Genomic DNA, 13,231 nt, shown 5'->3' on the forward strand with positions numbered 1-13,231 from the left:
ATCTTCAGTTGCATTTTACCCTTCATTGAGACTGCCCGAGTCTCGGCTAGCAGCCTGCCTTTGATCTCCATCTCCGTCCAAGTCACGGGTGGGATTCTACGGTTGCCCAGCCGCGTGTTTCTCGGTTGGGTGTCATTTGCTGGTGGCGGGATTCGATCCTCTCGCTTGTCAATGGGATTTCCCTTGAGAAACCACCCCACGCCGCCATGAATCCTGACGACCAGAGAATTCCGGTCCTGCTCTCCAGGAGGAATCTGGTATTTAAGGGACAGTTGGCCTACTCCTGCTCCTAGTTCTTATTTCGCCTACAGACTGAACTATTTTCCAGGATACAAGAATACTTTGCTGCATCTTCAACGGACTCAATCCCCAACCAAGTTCCGAGATCCAAGACCAGGAATTCTGCCAGCCAAAACCACCTGAAAGAACCCTCATTGGACATTGACTTTTACTGGACTCATGTGAAACCATGATCCTTATTTTTATCACGGTCTTTCCCCTGAAGCCCCTTTCTTTCCCTCATCTGTCTTTTATTGTGTGAATGCAAAAAAGGGCGGACATTGCGAAACTCCCTCCCGCGTTTTGGCTGGGTGTAAAATAAACCAACCTTCTTATGTGACTTCATTGAGAGTTTGCTGTGGGGTTACTAATAAGGCATGAGACGCCCCAATACTGAAGGGTTGAGGAAAGTACAACTCCGCTTATAAAGGGGGAAATCAAAAAATCCTTTCCGGTTATGGGTAAGTGATTTTAAAAAATGACTTTCTGAAGTATATTGAATTCACTATTTCAATTTGTCTTTGTTATAATCAGTTTTACGCCTCCAATTGAATCTTGCCTATTGTGAACTAAAAGCATCAGCACCCAAGAATTATCAATCCAAATGTTTCCTAGTCAGTTATTCTTGTATCGGAATATCCTTTCAAAAAATACACCTTTCGCTGGGTAACCTTTTCTGAAAAGTTCCTTTATTAGTCTTGTGCAGTACAACTCAGGTGCCAGATACAGAAGCAATTGCAGGACATGAACTGATCAGTCTGAATTTTAACATTTTCTCTTACACCTGAAAGGCATCCAATAATTTAACCAGGAAAAAAAACCAGTCAATCTGCCAATGCTCAGTAGCTACTATTGAGAGGAAACACTTTCACAGTAGGTTCAATACAAGAATTGATGGTATTCACATTATTGGCTCTGCCAGGGTCTTGGAATCCTTTGTAGGTTCTTCCAGTTTCGTGCTGTTGCTGACCTCCTCTGATAACTCTGGAGTTGTTTGAAAGTAAATGAGAAGGCTGTTCAGAATTGCCATTGTCTTTAAATCAGACCAAGTAAATGCTTTGTAAAATGAATAATATGACCAAATTTCTGCTCCCTGCCAATACGTTTTTAATTATTGACAGATACATGGGGTGGAATTTTCCCATAATTTGTCAGGGTGTCAGGCTCTGACTGAAAACCGGCCAGTATCTCTCCAGATCCACTGCCAGGTTTTCAGACCAGATCTTGAGTAATTCTGACAAAACAAATCGGGGGGGGGCGTGCTTTACACCGTCAGTCTGTCGGGGCTGGGCCTGATACAAGTGGCAAGGCTGGCTTCACTGAGAATGGAGAGCCATTTTATAGGGCGCCCCGCTCAGAATTGAGGTGAAAATTCCCTCCAGCACTGCACCCCGCGCACCCCCCCCCCCCATCCCTCCCCCCCAGCCATGAAGGTATCAGGTTTCTACCCCCACAGCAAAATTATCAGGGCCCCTCCGTCCTCCCCCATAGCACAATTATCATGGGCTGTACGCCCCACAGCCAACAACCAGCACGGCAGTATGATCGGCGCTCCGTCCCACACATAACAGGAACACCCCCTCGCCCCCAATTTGGGCAATCCAAAGGGTCCGCTCCTGGCACTGCTCCCAGGCACAGATTGACACAGTCTGATACTGCCAGTTTGGCACAGGTTGGCACTGTCAACCTGCCAGTGCCAACTCCAACCTGCCAGTGCCAACTCCAACCTGCCAGTGCCACCTCCAACCTGTCAGTGCCAACCTGTCAATATTCAGTTTGAGCGGGCAGCACGGTGGCGCAGTGGTTAGCACAGTCGCCTCATGGTGCCGAGGTCCCAGGTTCGATCCCTGGGTCACTGTCTTTGTGGAGTTTGCACATTCTCCCCGTGTTTGCGTGGTTTGCGCCCCCACAACCCAAAGATGTGCAGGGTAGGTGGATTTACCATGCTAAATTGCCCCTTAATTGGGAAAAATGAATGGGTTCTCTAATTTAAAAAAAATATTCACTTTGAATATTCAGTGCGGTCGGGGGGGGGGGGGGGGCTTATATGACAGGTTGGTCTTTAATAGTACGCAAATTTGGCAGCACGGTGGTGCAGTGGTTAGCACTGCTGCCTCACGGCGCTGAGGCCCCAGGATCGATCCCAGCCCTGGGTCACTGTCTGTGTGGAGTTTGCACATTCTCCCCGTGTTTGTGTGGTTTGCGCCCGCACAACCCAAAGATTTGCAGGGTAGGTGGAATGGCCACGCTAAATTGCCCCTTAATTCGAAAAATTAATTGGGTACTCTAAATTTTAAAACAAAAAAATAATAATATGCAAATTTATAAAAATATATTTAAATGACTTTCCTGCGCTCGTTATGTCACTGGCAGGAGGGGGGGGGGGGGGGGGGGGGGGATATTGGCCAACAAGATTCTCGCCAAAGAGAATTCCATCTTCCAGCTCTCACGGTATTTTGCGCCCGCATCGCTATTCTCACTGACAGTAAGCGCAGGCACAAAATCACCCCCATAGAAACATTCAAAAATGACGGTTAGTCTCTTGTATTCAATAAAAGCACTGATTTCTGCAGTTTGGGTAGGGAAACAGACAAAAGTTTAAGCCAATCTTTTAGTATTTTTCTAATTCATCTTTATCTCCACTTTAATACAGTTGGGCATATTGGAGGAGTGTTTGTGTAAGTTAGTTGAGATCATTTGGTGGTGACTCACAGGTAACTATCCTCAAGAGGAATTTCACAGAATATGTCTGCCCTTGTCTGGAATTGGCATTATTAATGCTTACGATGAGTTTTGATAACTTAACAAGTCTTTTCTCAGCTTACTGTTCGTTTGTATTTTTGTATTTTGAGTGCAAGCACTGGTTACAATTCCAGGCGTTTTGCTAACGTGCGTTCTTCTACCCTCCTCCACAAAAAAGCCCCCTTCATGGCTTCCAAAGTTTATTTTTAGATCAAAAAACATTATTAAATTTCATTTCTGTACAGAATTCTCCCATTTTGAGGCTAAGGGCTGGATTCTCCCGCCCCAAGAACGCCATGGGTGGGCCGCCATTGCTCTCGGGCGGGATTCTCCGGTTGCCGGGCAGACGCGGCCGGAGAATCACGCCCTTAAGGGTGCAATCCAATGACCATGCTGTGCCGGAAAAGCAGCTCACCGCCGTGCGGCGCAGCGAGGTCGATAAAACAGGGAGATCATGGGATCTACCCGGCTCACACTATTCGCAAGATACAATGCAATGTTGGGAAACATTGCGATTCAAATCCCGCCCATTGTGGGGGGGGGGTCATTGTTTGGCAAATCTGCATATTAGAGCGAGACAGTAAGCCAAGTGACTTGGTGCTTTGGGATTCATCGCCTTCACGTCGGAAACCTTGGGCAGGCACCTTTCACCAGTGGATTGGAGGCTGCCAGCTGCATGCCCTTTGGACAGGGTGGTGTCCTGGCACTACTGGTGTCCCCTGGGCACCTGAGCAGTGCCAGCCTGGCACCTTGGCAATGCAACATGGGTGCCAACCTGGCACTGCTAAGGTACCCAGGTGGCACTGCCAGGTTGGCACTGCCATGCTGCATTTTCTTTGCACATGTGTTTGGGCTGGGGGTGCCGTGTGGGGGTTCCAGAGACCCTCCCGTACTGCATTCGGTCTGGGGGGGGGGGGGGGAGAGGTCGGGGATTGCTTTGGGGGCCTTGGGGACAAGGACACCATTTTTAAATGGCGTCCTGATCTCTCGCTATAATGGGGAGTTCCGGCGAGCGAAATTCCCCACTGTACAAAATGGATCGATGCGCAACTTCGGCCTCACGTTCCCCGTTCAGGCCTCTTGTACAACACGAGCTGCGTTGAATAACCATGTGTTTCTCGGCAGTGCGAGCGCCGGGAAGCACAAGGCTAAATGTGAATCTTTGGAATTCTTTACCCCAGGAAGCTGTGGAGGCCGAGTCCTTGAACATTTTCAATTCTGAGATTGATATGTTTTAATCAGAAGGGGAATTAAGGATTACGGAGAGAAGTCAGGAAAGTGAATTTAGTGAGTGCTAGATCAGTCCTGATCTTATAAAATGGCCGAGCAGGCTCGAAGGGCTGAATGGCCCATTTCTTAAGGTCTTATGATCTTAAACTTGTCAAGCTGTAATTACACTGCCCCAGTGGGAGTGCTGCAGCAAGGTGACTGGAATTCATGCCAGCAATAGTGTTATACTTTACAGTTTTTCTTCAGCTTACCTTAAATGCTGTCCAGAGACTCATCCTAGAAACAGAGAATTTATGCAAAATTAATAAGTAAAAAAAGCAGGAAATGTTGAACATGCAAATGAAAGACAATGAACAACCTCATGGTGGGGATGGGGGGAGGCAGGCTTTTAAAACCCCAGCCCTGCCTCATGGATGAAACCTGCTTGGGAGCTTGGCAAGAAAGATGGTCAAAATAGAATGGGGAAATCAGTTCCCTGAGTCTCTTGAGTCATGGGTATAAAATGTTTGTTTCTTCATGCATATGAGGTGTTGGCTTGAGTCAGACAAGAGTCCTAGCCAGGGAAGTGGGATGGAAATTTTCGGAAATGGGAGGAGAAGGGGATTAAGACACTAAAAGATCTGTTTCTTAGGACCCTGGAGCTGTGAAGCAACTGTGCTAACCACTGTGCTACTGTGCTGCCCTATCCAAAGCTGGAGGCTTACTGGAAGGAGGTTTTTAGGGTAATCTCGAAAGTGGCGCACATGAAATTGGACCTGGGCCCTCGGGAGGCCATATTCGGGGTGTCGGACCAGCCAGAGTTGGAAACGGGTGCAGAGGCAGATGTTGTAGCCTTCGCCTCGTTGATCGCCCAAAGGCGGATCCTGATGGGTTGGAGAGCAACCTCTCCACCCTGTGCCCTGGTGTGGTGGGGGGACCTGCTGGAATTCCTCACTCTTGAGAAGGTTAAGTTTGTACTGAGGGGAAGGACGGAGGGGTTCTACAATTCATGGCCATTATTCATTATGCACCTTCAAGAACTGGATAACATCGAACATTAGTTGGGGAGGGGGGGGGGGTTGTGGGAGGGTTGGGGGAGGGGGCTGTGTGTGTTAATGGTAACTATGGGTGATTCCTGATTCCTTTTTGTCATTTGTTTATGTAAACATGCGGGCTGATGTTTGGGGGTTGGTGGGAGGATGGGATCGTTGTCATTGATATGGGGATTGACAGATTTGTTAATGATTATTGTTTATTGTTGGTGGGTGTAAATTTGGGAGAAAATGTGAAAAAGGAGAAGAATAAAAATATATTTTTTTAAAAGACAAGAGTCCCATACTTTTATCCAAATGTATCTCCTACTTCTTCAATAAGCCCTGAAGCTGTAACCAGGTAACCAGTAGGTGTTCCGATGATACGAGGCTGATCAGACCACCAGAGAAGCCCTGTCGGTGGGTTTAAAGCTTTCCTCTGAGGAAGAGCAGGAAATCAGCCTCAGGAGTCATTGTATCATAAAGGGCTACAGCACAGGAAAGGCCCTTTGGCCCATCGCGTCTGCACCAGTCAAAAAGAACCACCTAAGTATTCTAATCACATTTTCCAACACTTGGCCCAGAGCCTTGAATCGCTGGCATCACAAGTGCACATCGAAAATGTTATGAGGGTCTCTGCCCCTATCACCCTTCTCTCCAGGCAGTGAGTTCCAGAGTCCCACCACCCTCACAGCCCCTCTAAACCTCCTGCCCCAAACCTTAACTATCCCTTCACCAAGGGAAAAGGTTTCTTCCTCTCTACTCTATCTGTGCCCCTCATAATTTTATACATCTCAATCATGTCCCCCCTCAGTCTCCTCTGCTCTGAAGAAAACAACCCTGGTCTATCAAATCTTTTTTCAGAACTAACCCTCTCCAGCCCAGGCAATATCCTGGTTAATCTCCTCTGTACCCTTTCCAGTGCTAACACATCCCTCCTATAATGCATATTCCAGCATTGCACACAATACTCTCGCTGTGGCCTAACCAACGTTTTTTTTTAAAATTTAGAATACCCAATTTTCGTTTCCAATTAAGGGGCAATTTAGCGTGGCCAATCCACCTAACCTGCACATTTTTTGGGTTGTGGGGGTGAAACCCACGCAGACACGGAGAGAATGTGCAAACTCCACACAGACAGTGCCCCGGGGCCAGGATCGAACCTGGGACCTCGGCGCCTTAGGCAGCAGTGCTAACCACTATGCCACCGTGCTGCCCTAACCAATGTTTTATACAGTTCCAGCATAACCTCCCTGCTCTTAAACTCTGTGCCTCAGCTAATAAAAGCAAGTATACCATATGCCTTCTTAACCACTTTATCCATCTGCCCTGTTGCCATCTTCACGTGACCCAATCTTTAAAATAGATTCAGCCTCCTACCGCCACTCTTGAGCAAGCTGGCTGTCCCCAAGGCTGCTTTCTTGCCCAGCAAAAAAAATTCCCATCCCTTTGATGAGCTGGAGAAGGGGCAGATTGGGAATATTTACGAGTGGTTGATGGAGATAGAGAAGGTGCCAATGTAGGGGAAAAAGAGGAAATGGGAGGAAGAACTGGGGATTGAGCTTGGGTGGGGGGCCTGGTGTGAAATAATGCACTGGATCAATTCGACCTCATCCTGTGCTAGAATTTAAAAAAAAATTTTTAAGTGCCTAATTAAGGGACAATTTAGCATGGCCAATCCACCTACCCTGCACATCTTCGGGTTGTGGGGGTGAGACCATTGCAGACTTGGGGAGAATGTCCAAACTCCACACGAACAGTGACCTGGGGCTGGGATCAAACCGGGGTCGTCGGCACCATGAGGCAGCAGTGCTAACCACTGTGCCGCCCCATCCTGTGCGACGATGAGCTGTATACATTTCAAGGTGGCATATAGGTCTCATATGACTCGGGCCCATGTGAGTGGGTTTTTTGCAGAGGTGGAGGACGTATGTGAGAGATGTGGCAGGGGACTGGTGGACTACGCTCATATGTTCTGGGGACGTGCAAAGTTCAGGAGGTTTCTGGGCAGCGATTTTCAAGACCCTGTCAGAGGTAGTGGGGGTGAGGATGCTGTCCTTAAGATCCATTTGTCGTCAGCGTAGAAGGGTGGGGAGTGGGTTGTGGGGATGTTGAGGTGGTTTAGGGAAGAAAAGGGGGAAATTGACAAACTGTTTGAATCATGTTTGGTTTAGCACAGGGCTAAAGAGCTGGCTTTTAAAGCAGACCAAGGCAGGCCAGCAGCACGGTTCAATTACCCTACCAGCTTTCTCGAACAGACGCCGGAATGTGGCGACGATGGGCTTTTCACAGTAACTCTATTTGAAGTCTACTTGTGAAAATAAGCCATTTTCATATAATGGGCTGCTGTATGTGTATGCTACTAGTTGTGTTTGGAATAAAATATGTTTTTAAAATAATCCCCATCCCTGATATTCGGGCAACTGTTTAAATTTTAAGTATCTCAAAATAGAAGCTTCACTGATCAACATTGCCTCAATGTTAACATAGCCTACAGACTTTCTCAAAGGTATTGTTACCACAGGTATTGTTACCACAGGAAGTAGCTGAGACCAAAACATAGGTTTTCAAGAAGCAGTTTGGAATAGCACTTGGGGCAAAGAGGATCAAAGGATATGGGGGGGAAGCAGGATCAGACTATTGAGTTGGATGATCAGCCATGACCATAATGAATGGCGGAGCTGGCTCGAAGGGCCGAATGGCCTCCTACTGCTCCTATTTTCTATGTTTCAATGTATCACTGCCAAAGTCACACCTGGGATGTGAATGCTTTCCCACCCCATGGAAGAAATGAATATTGCCACCGAGAATTCCATTCTTACAAGAAATTTGTTTTAACACTGAAGTACCGAAAGTGCACAGGAGAAGTTTAAACTGAATCATAGGATGCTTGGGCTTTATGGCAGGCCAACATGTTTAGGGGAGCATCGTGATGTTACTGGACTGCTAATCTTGGCACGGTGGCCTGGCAAGGCGGATCGATTGTGCCCCTGGTCTTATAGATATAATAGGGTTGAGATAGATAGCAGAGCACCACAGATTTCCTGAGGCGTGGCAAGCCAAGACGATTCCGGAAGAGGGATCACCCGGCATCTATGAGCCGCCACACCTTTCGGGCGCAACGTGGCCGGTAGATCACATCCAGCAAATGTGTCAACTACAAGTAGGTCCAACCAGGCACATTGATGGCCAGTTGGGTTATTAAAGCGTTTACCATTCAGCCCACAAATAATCAGATTTATTGAATTCAACTGTGCAACTGGTCATGGTGCTATTTGAACTTCTGTACTGTAATGACCGCATTAATCCACCCTCTCCTTTCCCAAGAGAATGCTGCTCCCGTTTAATGTAACTAAGGACCAAATATAACCCTGGAAAAATATATTCAAATGTTGTCATGCAACACAGGAATAAATGGTCTTGGTGACATTTCAACACATCTCTAGGCGGTTTCACACCACTTCCTGATACTACAGGGCAGGTCATTCTCAGATGTTTGTTGCCTGAGCCATTTATCAAGAAGTAACTGGTTTACTCTCCCTAATAAAAGGTTAACATTGGAGTAGTAATAAAGCCATACATACTGGGCAATGGCTCAGTTGAGAACACTTTTGTCTCTGAGCCTGAATGGTCTGGGTTCAGGTCTTAGGACTTGACCATAAATCTGAAGGCTCAGTTGTACTGAGGGAATCATAGAATCTCTATAGTGCAGAAGGAGGCCATTCGGCCCCTCGAGTCTGCCTCGACCCTTGCAAAGAGTACCCTACCCAGGCTCACACCCCGACCCTATCCCCGTAACCCAGTATCTCCACCTAACCGTTTTGGACACAAAGGGGCAATTCAGCATGGCCAATCCATCTAACCTGCACATCTTTGGACAGTGGGAGGAAACTGCAGCACCCGGAGGAAACCCACGCAGACACGGGAAGAACTTGCAGACTCCACACAGTCACCCGAGGCCGGAATTGAACCCAGATCCCTGGCGCTGTGAGGCAGCAGTGCTAATTACTGTACCGCCATGCCGCCCGAATGCTACACTGTTAGAAGCTTTGGGCAGGGTTCTCTATGGGACGCTCCGAAATCGGGGAAGACGATTGGGCAGAGAATCGGTCGTGAAACCAAAATCGGGCCTCGACACTGGAGTCAATGCATTCTACTCCGCACGTACAGTAAAGGCCGTTTGCACATCATTCGTGGGCCTGACCTGATATTCTCCAGAGCCTCCGCAATGCTGTGCCTCCGACGGGGGGGGGATTTCCCGACGGCGAGCGTCAATTGTGATTTTAAAAGTGACAACACTTCAAAGGTACTTCATTGTTTGCAAACAGCTTTGAGTCATCCAGTGGTCATGATAGGTGCTAAATAAAAGGCAAGTCTTTCTCCCTTTTATTAGATATCATGGTGTGAGAATAAAGTTCCCAGTTCCAGCATCTAAAACCAGTGGCAGCCTCCCGAACAAGGGAATGTTCTTCACACCTGGTTTTTTTCCTGTACTCACTGTGCCCAACTGATCAAACAACGTGAGGAACAGGAAATCTGTCCTGTGGTTTTCACTGTTGGCAATGTAGGTTCAGACATTTTTCTACTTCTTGCGGGAATGTGTCATTTTGGTCAGTTGAGGCAACGACAATAAGTTAAAGAAATTGGACTCTGTGTGTCTTTGTTAACTAAAATCACTTCCTATACGGTTGAATATTTACATCGAGATCATCCATTGTAGGAGGTGGCCCAGTATCCTTCAGATCTTTCAGCATCTGGAAAAGAAAATGTTAAGCTGAGAAAAATAAGATCCCATCGCCAGAGTTTCATTGTCTCGTGGATTTAAAATTCCAGTAAATTTTCCAGCTTTGAAAAATGCACGCAGTGAAGATTTAGGAATATATTTTGGAAGTCACATTTTAATGTGATTAATTTTTTTTCACTGTAGGCATATACCATGGAATGCACTTAACTCCAAAGTTTTGAGTGGAATTTTAAGCAACGAGAATCTTAAAATGTTCATTTGTCAACAAAAATAACATAACCATCAAAAATAAAACCAAACCACCTGGGACTACAAGTGAAATTTCCGCACATTCCAGGTGCTCTCAGCAGACATTCACCTCGGTGTTGGGAGGGACTATATTTTGTCACAGGTATTTGTTTTTTAATTTAGAGTACCCAATTAATTTTTTCCAATTAAGGGGCAATTTGGCGTGGCCAATCCACCTACCCTGCTTATCTTTTTGGGTTGTGGATTCTCGCTATTTCCCAGAGTTCAGTTGCTCGATTATTGAGCTGTTGAGCCCTCCAGACCCCAGAGAGCGAGCAGAGGGTCAAAGGTCAAGCCCTTGATTTCCTGTTAATGGGGAGATCCAAGGGACAGGGAAATGCATGCTTTGGGTTGTTTGGGAAGAGTTGCTGAGATGAGGCAAGTAGAGAGGATAGCCAGCCTGAAGAGCTATGTTGGTCCAGAGCAAACAGCCCCTGTTGTCTGTGAATCATAGAATCATATAATTTACAGTGCAGAAAGAGGTCATTCAGCCCATCGAGTCTGCACCGGCCCTTGGAAAGAGCACTCCACTTAAGCCCCACACCTCCACCCTATTCCCTTTATCCCCACCTAACCTTTTTGGACACTAAGGGCAATTTAGAATGGACAATCCACCTAACCTGCACATCTTTGGACTGTGGGAGGAAACTCGAGCACCCAGAGGAAACCCACGCACACACGGGGAGGACGTGCAGACTCCGCACAGACAGTGACCCAAGTCAGGAATCGAACCTGGGACCCTGGCGCTGTGAAGCAAATATGCTAACCACTATGCTACCCTGCTGCCCCGTGCAGCGAAGGTTAACTAAAAGGAAGTTTTACTGAGCCAACCGGTGGAGACAGTCTGGCATATCCGGTAATCATACAATCTTACAGCATAGAAGAGGACCACTTGCGGACTGGAAAATGAAGTAAATGAATGATTGGAATCTAGTTGTGTTTAATCAGTCCAGCCTGTGGAGAGTTAGAGAAATATAGCATGGAGGAATGTGCGAAAATTAGAATATCTATTTTATATAAGGGAATTTCAGTGTTATATTTTGAAGTATTTTTGGATACATCAGATGAGCTGACTCTAAGGGGTGCAGGGCCTCCTTGTGGATGAGACCAGTAGAATCATAGAATTTACAGTGCGGAAGGGGACCATTCAGCCCATCGAGTCTGCACCAGCCCTTGGAAAGAGCACCTTACTCACAACCCAAACCCTAACATTTATGGCATTAAGGGGCAAATTAGCACGGCCAATCCGCCTAACCTGCACATCTCTGGACTGTGGGAGGAAACCGGAGCACCCGGAGGAAACCCACGCAGACACGGGGAGAAAGTGCAAACGCCAAACAGAACTGAACACAAGAGGCATCATAAGATAGACCCAACAGTTTTTACATTTGGTGACTGCTCCTTGATTTCCACTGATGATAAAGGCAACTTAAAATGTCTCAAATTTAAAAGTGAACAGAACAGAAAAGAGTTTTTTTTAGGTTAAAATGTTAGCCAGAAAAGAGGATGACTGGTGGCGGAGGAGAGAATTTCAGTTGAAGGAGTCACAATGAGAAACTGATTGTTGGACAAGCCTGGCATGTGTGGTTTAAGAGGCCATTCATATTGAAAAGTCAAGCATCAGGAGCAAAACAAAAGCAGCATGTGTTGAGTGAGTATATCAGGAGAATGGGCTTAGTGGGAGGCAGGTGGGAACAACAATATGTAGCTGTTGAAAGGAGGGATTGGGAAATACAGGACATGATAGTCACTTCTGCATTGAGCACAGTGCAACAGTCTGCACAGGTACATAGGAGCTGTTACAGCAGTGGATCCCAACCTGTGGTCCAGTCTACGAGTGCTGCAGGTGCTCCGTGGAAAAACATTATTCCAATACATGTATATGTATCGTAATCAATGTTACATTATTATTTGCAATTTAAAAAGCTTCAGATAGCCTTATGTAATATAACCCTCAATGTATTAGAAATAGCTGCGTTTTTAGGTTTGACACCCATCATAGAACATAGAACATAGAACAGTACAGCACAGAACAGGCCCTTCGGCCCTCGATGTTGTGCCGAGCAATGATCACTCTACTCAAGCCCACGTATCCACCCTATACCACTAACCCAACAACCCCCATTAACCTTATTTATTAGGACACTAAGAGCAATTTAGCCTGGCCAATCCACCTAACACGCACATCTTTGGACTGTGGGAGGAAACCGGAGCACCCGGAGGAAACCCACGCACACACGGGGAGGATGTGCAGACTCCGCACAGTTGTAGGCTTTGTAAAAAATAATGGGCTGGATTCTCCGCCGTCAGGATGCTCCATTTTGCCAGCAACCCGGGGGTTTCCCAATGGCCTGGGGCTGCCCCACAATGGGAAAGCCCATTGACCAGCCAGTGAAATGGAGCATCCCGTCGCCATGCTGAACCAGAAATCTGGCACGGCGTGACGGAGAATCCAGCCCAATGTTTAAAATCGCTTGTGTGCATTGTAGTCTGCAAAAACTTTTTTTAAAAGTTTTTTTTCCAATTAGGAGGCAATTTAATGTGGCCGATCCACCTACCCTGAACATCTTTTCGGTTGTGGGGATGAGACCCACACAGACTTGGGGAGAATGTGCAAACTCCTCATGGACAGTGACCCGGGGCCAGAATCGAACCCGGGTCCTCGGCGCCATGAGGCAGCAGTGCTAACCACAGCGATACCACAACAGCTTTTGATGACGAACTGTGGTCCGCATAAGTGGAAAGGTTGGGAACCGCTGTACGAGAGGGTAAAAACCCAGACCCATCTAGATTGCTTTCTACACATGTCCCAATGTTAACAGAGTTGCTGACAAACCCAGAAATGACACAGGTTGCAGTGGAGACTCCACCTCTAAGCTGTCTAGCTGTAGAGAGTTTGCGTGAATCAGAGAATGAGTACTCAAGTAAGCATATAGAT

The 13,231-nt window shown here is 46.9% G+C and overlaps 1 protein-coding gene across 1 annotated transcript in view; it reads right to left on the bottom strand.

Moving 5' to 3' along the window:
• Window positions 1-946: 946 nt before the first annotated feature.
• The window catches only part of ptges3l (prostaglandin E synthase 3 like), a 36,070-nt gene continuing 23,785 nt past the window's right edge, over window positions 947-13,231 (bottom strand). Inside the window, exons 6-8 of the mRNA XM_038778924.1 lie at window positions 9,962-10,015; window positions 4,503-4,527; window positions 947-1,263 (exon numbers count right to left, since the gene is read on the bottom strand). Of these exons, the coding sequence (XP_038634852.1) occupies window positions 4,504-4,527; window positions 9,962-10,015 (78 nt within the window). The 3' untranslated portion in view covers window positions 947-1,263; window position 4,503. The remainder of the gene's footprint in view (window positions 1,264-4,502; window positions 4,528-9,961; window positions 10,016-13,231) is intronic.

Source organism: Scyliorhinus canicula, chromosome 19 (genome assembly GCF_902713615.1).
Source record: "Scyliorhinus canicula chromosome 19, sScyCan1.1, whole genome shotgun sequence".
NCBI classification, from domain to species: Eukaryota; Metazoa; Chordata; class Chondrichthyes; order Carcharhiniformes; family Scyliorhinidae; genus Scyliorhinus; species Scyliorhinus canicula.